The sequence below is a fragment of the Rhinoraja longicauda genome, chromosome 7, assembly GCF_053455715.1.
Source record: "Rhinoraja longicauda isolate Sanriku21f chromosome 7, sRhiLon1.1, whole genome shotgun sequence".
Lineage (NCBI taxonomy): Eukaryota > Metazoa > Chordata > Chondrichthyes > Rajiformes > Arhynchobatidae > Rhinoraja > Rhinoraja longicauda.
Window position 1 is genome coordinate 3,158,178 of NC_135959.1, and position 15,060 is coordinate 3,173,237.

At 49.8% G+C, this 15,060-nt stretch overlaps 1 protein-coding gene across 1 annotated transcript in view; it reads left to right on the forward strand.

Annotated features, from left to right (window-relative positions):
- Nucleotides 1–15,060, forward strand: part of LOC144595037 (microtubule-associated protein 6 homolog) — a 43,906-nt gene that overhangs the window by 10,698 nt on the left and 18,148 nt on the right. The window contains exon 2 of the mRNA XM_078401978.1: nt 4,225–4,625. Coding sequence (XP_078258104.1) covers nt 4,225–4,625 — 401 coding nt within the window. The remainder of the gene's footprint in view (nt 1–4,224; nt 4,626–15,060) is intronic.

A 15,060-nucleotide genomic window follows, 5' to 3' on the forward strand; every position in this document is an offset into this window, starting at 1 on the left:
CAAGGGGTCACAGTTTAAGGATAAGGGGGAAGTCTTTTAGGACCGAGATGAGAAAGTTTTTTTTCACACAGAGAGTGGTGAATCTGTGGAATTCTCTGCCACAGAAGGTAGTTGAGGCCAGTTCATTGGCTATATTTAAGAGGGAGTTAGATGTGGCCCTTGTGGCTAAAGGGATCAGGGGGTATGGAGAGAAGGCAGGTACGGGATACTGAGTTGGATGATCAGCCATGATCATATTGAATGGCGGTGCTGGCTCGAAGGGCCGAATGGCCTCCTTCTGCACCTATTTTCTATGTTTCCATGTCTATGTTTCTATGTTTCCCTCAATGGACTGTAGACTCACAGAGCATGGAGACAGGCCCTTCAGCCCAACCTGCCCAATGCTGACCGACACATTGGTAACAAGATCGTTCAGCCCTTATACGTGCACTGATCATGGTAGCCCATTTTCACCAGGACGAGAGGGGGTCTTATAGAGACGTATAAAATTATTAAAAGGACTGGACAAGCTGGTTGCAGGAAAAATGTTCTCAATGTTGGGCGAGTCCAGAACCAGGGGACACAATCTTAGAATAGACAATAAACAATAAATGGCAGCACGGTGGCGCAGCGGTAGAGTTGCTGCCTTACAGCGAATGCAGCGCCAGAGACTCAGGTTCGATCCTGACTACGGGTGCTGTACTGTACGGAGTTTGTACGTTCTCCCCGTGACCTGCGTGGGTTTTCTCCGAGAACTTCGGTTTCCTCCCACACTCCAAAGACGTACAGGTTTGTAGGTTAATTGGCTGGGCAAATGTAAAAATTGTCCCTAGTGGGTGTTAGTGTACGGGGATCGCTGGGCGGCGCGGACCCGGTGGGCCGAAGGGCCTGTTTCTGCGCTGTATCTCTATAAAAAAAAAATAATAATAAAGGAGAGGCCATTAAAAAGATGAGGTGAGAAAAAAAATTCTCACCCAGAGAGTTGTGAATTTGTGGAATTCTCTGCCACAGAGGGCAGTGGAGGCCAAATCACTGGATGAATTTAAAAGAGAGTTAGATAGAGCTCTAGGGGCTAGTGGAATCAAGGGATATGGGGAGAAGGCAGGCACGGGTTACTGATTGTGGATGATCAGCCATGATCACAATGAATGGCGGTGCTGGCTCGAAGGGCCGAATGGCCTTCTCCTGCACCTATTTATTATTATTATTATTATTATTATTAGATTATTATTAAGTACGAATTTCATTGTTCTATCCGGGACATATGACAATAAAGCACTCTTGATCCTCCACTCTTGATATTGCATCTACACTAGTCCCACCTGCCTACGTTTGGCCAACATACCTTCAAACCTAAGGTAGACATGAAAGGCTGGAGTATCTCAGCGGGTCAGGCAGCATCTCTGGAGAAAAGGAATGGGTGACGTTTCGGGTCGAGACCCTCCTTCAGACCGAGAGTCAGGGGAGAGGGAAACGAGAGATAGAGGCGGTGATGTAGAGAGATATAGAACAAATGAATGAAAGATGTGCAGAAAAGTGACGATGATAAAGGAAACAAGCATTAGATCATAAGCGATAGACAATAGACAATAGGTGCAGGAGGAGGCCATTCGGCCCTTCGAGCCTGTACGCACCACCATTCAATGTGATCACGGCTGATCATTCTCAATCAGTACCCCGTTCCTGCCTTCTCCCCATACCCCCTGACTCCGCTATCCTTAAGAGCTCTTTCTTGAATGCATTGAATGGCGGTGCTGGCTCGAAGGGCCGAATGGCCTCCTCCTGCACCTATTGTCTATTGAGGCTTGGAGAAGAATGTAATTAATAAGGTAGACACAAAATGCTGGAGTAACTCAGCGGGACAGGCAGCATCTCTGGAGAGAAGGAATGGGTGACGTTTCGGGGCGAGAACCTTCTTCAGACTGAGGGTCAGGCTTAGAGGGAGATACAGGAGAAGGTTACAACAAAGCAAAGGGAGATGAAATGCACAAGAAGGAACTACTGGTTTAAAAGGGGATCTTATAGAAACAGATAAAATTCTTAAGGGGTTGGAGAGGCTAGATGCGGGAAGATTGTTCCTGATGTTGGGGAAGTCCAGAACTAGGGGTCACAGCTTAAGGATAAGGGGGAAGTCTTTTAGGACCGAGATGAGAAAACATTTCTTCACACAGAGAGTGGTGAGTCTGTGGAATTCTCTGCCACAGAAGGTAGTTGAGGCCAGTTCATTGGCTATATTTAAGAGGAAGTTAGATGTGGCCCTTATGGCTAAAGGGATCAGGGGGTATGGAGAGAAGGCAGGTACAGGATACTGAGTTGGATGATCAGTCGTGATCATATTGAATGGCGGTGCAGGCTCGAGGGGCCGAATGGCCTACTCCTGCACCTATTTTCTATGTTTCTATGTTTCTAAAACCGGTGATGGGCACAAAAAGAACGGTCTCAACCCGAAACGTCGCCCGTTCCTTCTCTCCAGAGATGCTGCCTGTCCCGCTGAGTTACTCCAGCACTTTGTGTCCACCTTCGATTTAAACCAGCATCTGCAGTTCTTTCCAACACGGCATGATTGATAAATTCAATCCCCCTACTTTCAATTTACCGAGCATTACAATCCGGCTTCCTGAACAATTAATTTATAATCTTGTTTCCTGTGATGTCTTCTGACATGAAACGGCTCATCCTTTAGCTCCTCGGAAATCATTTGTGCCATTACGCAATATTTGTCAGTAAATACACGCCCCATGACCATGACCATAACACAAACCCGCACAACGCAGGAACAGGCCCCTGGGAACAACGATATCCGTGCCGAACATGGTGCCGATTTGGACTAATCCCTGCCCTGCACGTTAATCCATATCCCTCCGTTCCCTGCATATCCGTGTGCCGATCTAAAAGCCTCTTAAGCACTTCCATCAAATCCCCCTTCATCGCCTCTGCAATGTCCTGCATCCTAAAGGTCCCGTCTCACCCCTCCCATCACTTGTTCGCCCTTCTCCCCTCAGGACAGCGCTACAGGTCCATCAAAGCGCACACCACAAGACCAACAAATAGTTCCCACCCTCAGGCCACCCCGACACTGAACTCTGCACCGAATGCACACCGGCCATAGACAATATTTACACTGTACAACACCGGCCTCTGTGCAATACAGAGCAATACCTCCCTCTGTGCAATACCTCTGTGCTCCAGAACAAGGGGTCACCATTTAAGGATAAGGGGGAAGTCTTTTAGGACCGTGATGAGAACGTTTTTTTTCACACAGAGAGTGGTGAATCTGTGGAATTCTCTGCCACAGAAGGTAGTTGAGGCCAGTTCATTGGCTATATTTAAGAGGGAGTTAGATGTGGCCCTTGTGGCTAAAGGGATCAGGGGATATGGAGAGAAGGCAGGTATAGGTTACTGAGTTGGATGATCAGCCATGATCATATTGAATGGTGGTGCAGGCTCGAAGGGCCGAATGGCCTACTCCTGCACCTATTTTCTATGTTTCTAAAACCTCTGTGCAATACAGAACAATATCTACCTCTGTGCAATACCTCTGTGCAATACCTACCTCTGTGCAATACTTCCCTCTGTGCAATACCTCCCTCTGTGCAATACTTCCCTCTGTGCAATACCTATCTCTGTGCAATACCTCAGTGCAATACCTACCTCTGTGCAATACTTCCCTCTGTGCAATACCTCCCTCTGTGCAATACCTCTGTGCAATACCTCTGTGGAATACCTCTGTGCAATACCTACCTCTGTAAAATACCTCTGTGCAATATCTCTGTGCAAGTTTTCCCTCTGTGCAAAACCTCTGTGCAATACTGAATTCTCTTCCACAGAGGGCAGTGGAGGCCAAATCACTGGATGGATTTGAGAGAGAGTTAGATAGAGCTCTAGGCCTACAGTGTCCGGGCCCATGGGCCTACAGGTGGGGGAGGGGGTGCCCTGTAGGCCCGATCTGTAGGCCCGGGAGCCGCTATATGCCCGGACACTGTAGGGTCGGTGGCCGCTGTAGGCCCGGAGGCCAGGGCCCGGCCTGACGGAGGTTGCCTAGCAACCCGCCTCCCGGCCCTGGCGGCCACCATTGGTGGAGCGGGGAGCACGCGGCCACTGGCTGGGTGAGGTCGCGTGGGGCGCGGGGCGGTGACGTCGCCCTTACGTCCCTTATTTGGGAGCAGAGAAAGTTGGCAACCCCTACTGTAAAGTGAGTGGAAACTGAAGGCTGAACGTTGTGTTTTTGTGTCTCGGGGTGAGCAGGCTTCGGAGGCCGTGACGGATGGGGTGTACGCTCCGGGGAACGTCCGGCCCGGATCTCAGAGGGAGTCGGTGATGAGGCAGGACTACCGGCCCTGGAAGGTGCGTCCGGAGCCCAGCTGCAAACCCAAGCAGGAGTACACGCCCACCGACACACCCTTCGAGAGGGAGACCCAGTACAACAAGGATTTCAAGGCCTGGCCCATCACCAGGAGGAGCGACCACCATCCCTGGATCCCCAAGGGGGAAAGAGGGGCCCAGACGCCGGCGCCCAGCGTGGAGGAGCCAGCGGGCACGGCAGCGGTGCCAACGCCTGGCACTGGGCACGAGCAGGGCAAGGGCAAAGTGGCAGATGCCCTGAACAGGCAGATCAAAGAGGAGAGAGGAACCGCCACCTCCTACAGGTAAGTCATAGAAACATCGAAACGTAGACAATAGCCAATAAACAATAGACAATAGACAATAGTCAATAGACAATAGACAATAGACAATAGTCAATAGTCAATAGACAATAGTCAATAGTCAATAGACAATAGACAATAGTCAATAGACAATAGACAATAGACAATAGGTGCAGGAGGAGGCCATTCGGCCCTTCGAGTCAGCACCGCCATTCAATGTGATCATGGCTGATCATTCTTAATTAGTATTTATTCACAAAATGCTGGAGTAACTCAGCAGGTCAGGCAGCATCTCAGGAGAGAAGGAATGGGTGACGTTTCGGGTCGAGACCCTTCTTCAGAATGAAGAAGGGTCTCGACCCGAAACGTCACCCATTTCTTCTCTCCTGAAATGCTGCCTGACCTGCTGAGTTACTCCAGCATTTTGTGAATAAATACCTTCGATTTGTACCAGCATCTGCAGTTATTTTCTTATTCTTAATCAGTACCCCGTTCCTGCCTTCTCCCCATACCCCCTGACTCCGCTATCCTTAAGAGCTCTATCTAGCTCTCTCTTGAATGCATTCAGAGAATTGGCCTCCACTGCCTTCTGAGGCAGAGAGTTCCACAGATTCACAACTCTCTGACTGAAAAAGTTTTTCCTCATCTCAGTTCTAAATGGCCTACCCCTTATTCTTAAACTGTGGCCCCTTGTTCTGGACTCCCCCAACATTGGGAACATGTTTCCTGCCTCTAACATGTCCAACCCCTTAATAATCTTATACGTTTCGATAAGATCTCCGTCCAAGACCGCAAGAAATAGCAGCGAATTGTGGATGCAGCCCAGACCATCGCACAAACCAACCTCCCTTCCACTAACTCCATCTACACCTCACGCTGCCTCGGCAAGGCCAGCAGCATAATCAAGGACCAGTCTCACCCCGGTCACTCCCTCTTCTCCCCTCTCCCATCGGGCAAGAGGTACGGAAGTGTGAAAACGCACACCTCCAGATTCAGGGACAGTTTCTTCCCAGCTGTTATCAGGCAACTGAACCATCCTACCACAACCAGAGAGCAGTGCTGAACTACTATCTACCTCATTGGTGACCCTCAGACTTTCCTTGATTGGACTTTGCTGGCTTTACCTTGCACTAAACGTCATTCCCTTATCCTGTATCCTGCATCTGTACACTGTAAATGGTTCGACTAGTGACTAGTGGGGTACCGCAAGGCTCGGTGCTGGGACCGCAGCTATTTACAATATACATCAATGACTTGGATGAAGGGATTAAAAGTACCATTAGCAAATTTGCAGATGATACAAAGCTGGGTGGCAGTGTGAACTGTGAGGAAGATGCTATGAGGTTGCAGGGTGACTTGGACAGGTTGTGTGAGTGGGCGGATGCATGGCAGATGCAGTTTAATGTGGATAAGTGTGAGGTTATCCACTTTGGTGGTAAGAATAGGAAGGCATATTATTATCTGAATGGTGTCAAGTTAGGAAAGGGGGACGTACAACGAGATCTGGGTGTCCTAGTGCATCAGTCACTGAAAGGAAGCATGCAGGTACAGCAGGCAGCGAAGAAAGCCAATGGAATGTTGGCCTTCATAACAAGAGGAGTTGAGGATTGGAGCAAAGAGGTCCTTCTGCAGTTGTACAGGGCCCTAGTGAGACCGCACCTGGAGTACTGTGTGCAGTTTTGGTCTCCAAATTTGAGGAAGGATATTCTTGCTTTTGAGGGCGTGCAGCGTAGGTTTATTAGGTTAATTCCCGGAATGGCGGGACTGTCATATGTTGAAAGACTGGAGCGACTAGGCTTGTATACACTGGAATTTAGAAGGATGAGAGGGGATCTTATCCAAACATATAAGATTATTAAGGGGTTGGACACGCTAGAGGCAGGAAACATGTTCCCAATGTTGGGGGAGTCCAGAACCAGGGGCCACAGTTTAAGAATAAGGGGTAGGCCATTTAGAACGGAGATGAGGAAAAACTTTTTCAGTCAGAGAGTTGTGAATCTGTGGAATTCTCTGCCTCAGAAGGCAGTGGAGGCCAATTCTCTGAATGCATTCAAGAGAGAGCTAGATAGAGCTCTTAAGGATAGCGGAGTCAGGGGGTATGGGGAGAAGGCAGGAACGGGGTACTGATTGAGAATGATCAGGCATGATCACATTGAATGGCGGTGCTGGCACGAAGGGCCGAATGGCCTACTCCTGCACCTATTGTCTATTGTCTATTGACTATAATCATGTGTTGTCTTTCCGTTGACTGGTTAGCACGCGACAAAAGCTTTTCACTACATACGTGACAATAAACTGAACTGAGTTGAACAGATACCATACGCATTATTTCCCACTCTATCCACTTGTGTTGCTACTTTCATGACTGAAGGTTTCTGGAGGAATGTTGAAAACTAATCATGAATTTAAATTAACTATAAATCACAGATGTTGTAAGTATTTAATTCCAGAGAGGTGGGAGTAATTAGGTTCCTTCCCTCAGAGCTGAGAACGTTACGTCCAATATAATGGAGGTCTTCCAAATAATGAAGGGTTGTGTTGGGATAACCAATGAGGAACAGTTTTCAGAGGACGAAGCTAATGGCAATGCAATGCCAGCATTTATTTCGAGAGGACTGGAATACAAAAACAGGGATGTAATGCTAGAAACTTAGAAGCATAGAAACATAGACAATAGGTGCAGGAGGAGGCCATTCGGCCTTTCGAGCCAGCACCGCCATTCATTGTGATCATGGCTGATCATCCACAATCAGTAACCCGTGCCTGCCTTCTCCCCATATCCCTTGACTCCACTAGCCCCTAGAGCTCTATCTAACTCTCTTTTAAATTCATCCAGTGAATTGGTCTCCACTCTTCACTGTGGCAGAGAATTCTACAAATTCACAACTCTGGGTGAAAAAGTTCCTTCTCACCTCAGTTTTAAACAGCCTCCCCTTTATTCTAAGACTGTGGCCCCCTGGTTCTGGACTCCCCCAACATTGGGAACATTTTTCCTGCATCTAGCTTGTCTGGTCCTTTTATAATTTTACACGTCTCTATAAGATCCCCTCTCATCCTTCTAATCTTCAGTGAATACAAGCCAAGTCTTTCCAATCTTTCCTCATATGACAGTCCCTCTATTCCCAGGGGTTAACCTCGTGAACCTACGCTGCACTGCCTCAATAGCAAGGACGTCCTTCCTCAAATTAGGAGACCAAAACTGCACACAGTAGTCCAGATGTGGTCTCACCAGGGCCATATACAACTGCAGAAGGACTTCTATGCTCCTGTACTCAAATCCTCTCGTTATGAAGGCCAACATGCCATTAGCTTTCTTCACTGCCTGCTGTACCTGCATGTTTACTTTCAGTGACTGGTGGACAAGGACACCAAAGTTTCTTTGCACTTCCCCTTTACCTAATCTGACACCATTGAAACACCTGCTGAGGCTCTATAAGGTGCAGGTCAGGCCGCATTTGGAATATTGTGCGCAATTTTGGGCCCCATATCTGAGAAAGGATGTGCTGGCTCTGGAGAGGGTCCAGAGGAGGTTTACAAGAATTAACCCAGGAATGAGTGGGTTAACATATGATGAGCGTTTGTGGGCACTGGGCCTGTACTCGCTGGAGTTTAGAAGGATGAGGGGGGACCTCATTGAAACTTATCGAACAGTGAAAGGCCTGGATAGAGTGGATGTGGAGAGGATGTTTCCACTAGTGGGAGAGTCTAGGACCAGAGGGCACAGCCTCCAAATTAAAGGACGTTCCTTTGGGAAGATGAGGAGGAATTTCTTTTGTCAGAGGGTGGTGAATCTGTGGAATTCTTTGCCACAGATGGCTGTGGAGGCCAAGTCAGTGGATATTTTTAAGGCAGAGATAGATAGAGTCTTGATTAGTACGGGTGTCAGGGGTTATGGGGAGAAGGCAGGAGAATGGGGTTAGGAGGGAGAGATAGATCAGCCACGATTGAATGGCGGAGTAGACTTGATGGACCGAATGGCTTAATTCCTTTCCTGTTTGCTTATGCCCCATCTACACAAGTCCCACCTACCTGCACATTAAAGGGCCGCACGGTGGCGCAGCGGCAGAGTTGCTGCCTTACAATGAATGCAGCGCCGGAGACCCAGGTTCGATCCTGACTACGGGCGCCGTCTGTACGGAGTTTGTACGTTCTCCCCGTGACCTGCGTGGGTTTTGTCCGAGATCTTCGGTTTCCTCCCACACTCCAAAGACCTACGGGTATGTAGGTTAATTGACTGGGCAAATGTAAAAATTGTCCCTAGTGTGTGTAGGATAGTGTTAGTGTGCGGGGATCGCTGGTCGGCGCGGACTCGGTGGGCCGAAGGGCCTGTTTCCGCGCTGTATCTCTAAATCTAAAAAATCTAATGTCCCATATCCCTCTAAACCTGTCCTATCCATGTACCTGTCTAAATGTTTCTTAAAGGTTGTGATGGTACCCGCCCCAACTACCTCCTCTGGCAGCTTATTCAATACACCCAACTTGCCCAGACCGACCCACATGCCCCATTAATAAGGTCTTTGTGAGGGATGAGGAGGGAAAGATTTAATAGGAATCTGAGGGGTGACTTTTTTACACAAAGGCTGGTGGGTGTGTGGAACGAGCTGCCAGTGGAGGTCGTTGAGGCAGGGACTATCGCAACAATTAAGGGTGGATGTGGGTGGAGGGGGGGGGGGGAGGAGAGAGGAGGGGGAGGGCGGGGTAGGGGAGGAGAGAGGAGGGGGAGGGAGGGGGAGGGGGGGAGGAGAGGGTGCTGCACCAATGCAGGAGAGGTTTGGGCCCAACGTCCGGCACAGCCTGGAACATGGCAAATTCAACAGCCTGACCGCGGGAGAAGACGGCAGGGGAAGAGAAAAGACATTGTGGCCTTCCATCACAGTGAGGAGGTGACTGGAGGAGACTCACTGTGATGGATGTTTCTTTTTGTTTGGTGTTGGTTTGTGATTGTGTGTGTTATTGCTTATTTTTATTGCTCTTATTGTTGGACTGTGGCTAATCTTTCATTTCACTGCACATTTATGCGTATGTGACAAATATACTTGACTGTTGACTATTGATAACGGGTCCACTTGGTCTAGTATCCCTCTAAACCTGTCCTATCCATGTACCCATCTAGATGTTTCTTAAACGTTGCGATAGCCCCTGCCTCAACTGCCTCCTCTGGCAGCTTGTTCTATGCCCATGACGATCGACATGTCCCATCTATCTATTGCTGGCCCTGATTTGTTCTGGCCTTTTCCTATCTCCAGTTCCCCCCACCCCCCACACCCTTTACTTTCAGAATGAACAAGGGTCCTCACACAAAACGTCACCCAGCTTTTTTCTCCAGAGATGTTGCCTGAAATGCTGAGTTACTCCAGCACTTTGTGTCTACGTCCCGTCTACACGAGTCCCACCTGCCTGCGCTTGGCCCATATCCCGCCAAACCTGTCCAATCCACGCACCTGTCCAAATGTGTCTTGAACGTTATGATGGTCCCTGCCTCGACTACCTCCTACCAATACACCAACCACCCTTTGTGTGAAAAGGTTACCCCACAGGCTCCTATTAAATCCACCTTAAACCTATGTCCTCTAGTTCTCAACCTATTATGGGAGGTGTTATCTTTCAGAAAAGAAGTGAAGATAAGGTTTAGGTTTCCGGGTGCTGTCTGCTTTCATAACAAGAGGAGTTGAGTATAGGAGCAAAGAGGTCCTTCTGCAGTTGTACAGGGCCCTAGTGAGACCGCACCTGGAGTACTGTGTGCAGTTTTGGTCTCCAAATTTGAGGAAGGATATTCCTGCTATTAAGGGCGTGCAGCGTAGGTTCACTAGGGTAATTCCCGGAATGGCGGGACTGTCATATGTTGAAAGACTGGAGCGACTGGGCTTGTATACACTGGAATTCAGAAGGATGAGAGGAGATCTTATCGAAACGTATAAGATTATTAAGGGGTTGGACACGTTAGAGACAGGAAACATGTTCCCAATCAAACAAACAAAAAGATACAGGTTTGGCGGTTAATTGGCGTTGGTAAAATACTAAATTGTCGCTGGCGTGTAGCGATGGTATTAGTGGATGGGGTGAACGCTGGTTGGCTGGGACTTGTTCTGACAGAAACAGGCCCTTTCGGCCCACCGGGTCCGCGCCGACCAGCGATCCCCGCACACTAACACTATCCTACACCCACTCGGGACAGTTATTATATTTACACCAAGCCAATTAAACTACAAACCCGTACGTCTTCGGAGTGTGGGAGGAAACCGAACATCTCGGAGAAAACCCACACAGGTCACGGGGAGAACGTACAAACTCCGTACAGACAGCGCCCGTAGTCGGGATCGAACCCGGGTCTCCGGCGCTGCATTCGCTCTAAGGCGGCAACTCTACCGCTGCGCCACCGTGCCGCCCCTTTAAAGGAGGTATTTCCACGCTGTCTCTCTAAAGCCTATAGCAAAGCCTAAAGGCCTGTTCCCGTGCTGTATGACTCGATAACTCCTTGACCCATCTCATGTACGCTGACTGCGATATCTATCTACACTAATCCTCTTTGTCAGCTTTAGGCCCGGATCCCTCTAAGCCTTCCTGATCCTAGTACCCCCTCCTAATGCCTTTTAAAGATTGAGATTAAATCTGCCTCCACCACTTCCTCTGGCAGCACTGTCCTCTGTGTGAAAAAGTTACCCTCAGATCTTCATTACATCTCCCCCTTTTAGGGTTGCCAACTGTCCCGTATTAGCCAGGACATCCCGTATTTTGGGCTAAATTGGTTTGTCCCGCACGGGACCGCCCTTGTCCCTTATTAGGCCGGGGGGAGGGGGGGGCGCTGTAGGCCCGGATGCTGTAGGCCCAGACACTGTAGGCCCAGACGCTGTAGGCCCGGACGCTGTAGGCCCGGATGCTGTAGGCCCGAACGCTGTAGGCCCGGACGCTGTAGGTCCGGACGCTGTACGCCCGGACGCTGTAGGCCCGGACGCTGTAGGCCCGAACGCTGTAGGCCCGGACGCTGTAGGCCCGGAGGCTGTAGGTCTGGACGCTGTAGGTCCAGACAGTGTAGGTCCGGACAGTGTAGGTCCGGACAGTGTAGGCCCGGACAGTGTAGGCCCGGACAGTGTAGGCCCGGACAGTGTAGGCCCGGACAGTGTAGGCCCGGACAGTGTAGGCCCGGACAGTGTAGGCCCGGACAGTGTAGGCCCGGACAGTGTAGGTCCGGACAGTGTAGGCCCGGACAGTGTAGGCCCGGACAGTGTAGGTCCGGACAGTGTAGGTCCGGACAGTGTAGGTCCGGACAGTGTAGGTCCGGACAGTGTAGGCCCGGGCGCCGCCTAACGGAGGTCGCATAGCAACCTTCCTCCCGGCCCGGGCGGCCGCCATTGGCGGAGCGGGAGCACGTGGCCGCTGGCTGGGTGAGGTCACGTGGGGCGCTGAGCGGTGAGGTCACCTTGTCCCTTATTTGGGAGTGAGATAGTTGGCAACCCTATTTACATCTCTCCCTTGTCACCCGAACCTGTGCCCTCTTGTTCTAGAATCCATGCCCTGGGGAAAAAAAAGACTCTACCCATCTTTGCGACACCTTTCTAAACCTCTGTAAGTTCACCCCTCAGCCTTCAGAAGTTCATAAGTGATAGGAGAAGAATTAGGCCATTCGGCCCATCAAGTCTACTCCGCCATTCAATCACGGCTGATCTATCTCTCCCTCTCAACCCCATTCTCCTGCCTTCTCCCCCTAACTTCTGACACCCGTACTAATCAGAATTCTAAGGCCAAAGGCAGACTGGGCGATCATTTCGTGGAACACCTTCGCTCAGCCCATGTGAACCAACCTGTATCGGAAAGAACTGCAGATGCTGGTTCAAGTCGAAGGTAGAGACAAAATGCTGGAGTAACTCAGCGGGTCAGGCAGCATCTCGGGAGAGAAGGAATGGTTGACGTTTCGGTTCGAGACCCTTCTTCAGACCGAAAGAAGGGACTTGACCCGAAACGTCACCCATTCTTTCTCTCCCGAGATGCTGCCTGTCCCGCTGAGTTACTCCAGCATTTTGTGTCTACCTACATAGACCTTTCTGCCCTCGGTCTCCTCCATTGTCAGAGTGAGGCTAAACACAAATTGGAGGAACAGCCTCTCATATTTCGCTTGGGCAGCTTACAGCCCAGTGGTGTGAATATTGATATCCCTCACTTCAGGTAGCCCTGGCATTCCCTCTCTCTCTATCCCTGCCCTCCCAACTCCCATATGATGGCGGGACTATCATATGTTGAAAGACTGGAGCGACTAAGCTTGTACACACTGGAATTTAGAAGGACGAGAGGAGATCTTATCGAAACGTATAAGATTATTAAGGGGTTGGACACGTTAGAGGCAGGAAACATGTTCCCAATGTTGGGGGAGTCCAGAACCAGGGGCCACAGTTTAAGAATAAGGGGTAGGCCATTTAGAACGGAGACGAGGAAAAACTTTTTCAGTCAGAGTGAATCTGTGGAATTCTCTGCCTCAGAAGGCAGTGGAGGCCAATTCTCTGAATGCATTCAAGAGAGAGCTAGATAGAGCTCTTAAGGATAGCGGAGTCAGGGGGTATGGGGAGAAGGCAGGAACGAGGTACTGATTGAGAATGATCAGCCATGATCACATTGAATGGCGGTGCTGGCTCGAAGGGCCGAATGGCCTCCTCCTGCACCTATTGTGTATTGTCTATAACTCGCACTAGCTTCACCTAACAAACAGCCAACAACGATCTGTTTCCTTTATCATCGTTACATTTTTGCACATCTTTTATTTCATCGTCCTCTATCTCTCCACATCACCGTCTATATCTCTCCTATCCCTTATCCCTAGCCGGTCTGAAGAAGGGTCTTGACCCGAAACGTCACCCGTTCCTTCCCCCCAGAGATGCTGCCTGTCCCGCTGAGTTACTCCAGCTTTTTTTGTGTCTATCCTCGGTTTTTAAACCAGCATCTGCAGTTCCTTCTTACACAAGAATCTATCTGCCCCTGCCTTGAAAATATCCACTGACTTGGCCCCCACAGCCTTCTGTGGCAAAGAATTCCACAGGTTCACCACCCTCTGACGAAAGTCCTGGGATGGCAGGACTTTCATATGAAGAAAGACTGGATAGACTCGGCTTGTACTCGCTGGAATTTAGGAGATTGAGGGGGGATCTTATAGAAACTTACAAAATTCTTCAGGGGTTGGACAGGCTAGATGCGGGAAGTTTGTTCCCGATGCTGTGGAAGTCCAGAACAAGGGGTCACAGTTTAAGGATAAGGGGGAAGTCTTTTAGGACCGAGATGAGAAAGTTTTTTTTCACACAGAGTGGTGAATCTGTGGAATCTCTACCACAGAAGGTAGTTGAGGCCAGTTCATTGGCTATATTTAAGAGGGAGTTAGATGTGGCCCTTGTGGCTAAAGGGATCAAGGGGTATGTAGTGAAGGCAGGTACAGGATACTGAGTTGGATGATCAGCCATGATCATATTGAATTGCGGTGCAGGCTCGAAGGGCCGAATGGCCTACTCCTGCACCTATTTTCTATGTTTCTATGAAAGAGATTCCTCCTCATCTCCTTCCTAAAGGAACGTCACCTGCCTTCCAGTGAGAATGAAGGGAGGCACGATGGCGCAGCGGGTAGAGCTGCCGCCTCAAAGCTCCCGAGTCCCGGGTTCCATCCCAGTCTCGGGTGCAGTCTGTTTGAAGTTTGCTTGCACGCTCTCCCCGTGACCACGTGGGTTTTCCTCAGGGTGCTAAGACCCACAACGTCATCGGTCCAGTAGATGCTGCCTGGCAAGTTCACGGCTTATAGCAGGAGTAGAATTAGGCCATTCGGCCCATCGAGTCTACTCCTCCGTTCATTCATGGCTGATCTCTTCCCTCCTAATCCCATTTTCCTGCCTTCTCCCCATAACCCTTGAGCGCCCGTTCTAATCAAGAACTTGTCTATCCCTGCCTTAAATATATATCCACTGACTTGGCCTCCACAGCCCTCTGTGGCAATGAGTTCCACAGATTAAAGACCCTCTGACTAAAGACGTTCCTCCTCCTACCGGGAGGAGGTGGCTGATCTGGCACTCTGGTGTCAGGACAATAGCCTCCTCTTGAATGTCACTAAAGCTAAGGAGCTGATTGTGGACTTTAGAAGGGCTCAACATCCAAGGACGTACACGCCACTGGAGATAAATGGGTCTACTGTGGATAGGGTGAGCAGTTTTAAATACCTGGGAGTCCGCATCACAGAGGATCTGACATGGACAACACACATTGTCGCACTGGTGGGTAAGGCAAAGCAGCGCCTTTACCACCTCAGACAGCTGAGGAAATTCAGAGTGTCTCTGAGGATCCTTCATTGCTTCTACTCTGGGGCTGTAGAGAGCATCCTGTCCGGCAACATCACAGCCTGGTTTGGGAACAGCTCTGCCCAGGACAGGATGGCCCTGCAGAGAATAGTACGTTGGGCTGAACGCACCATGGG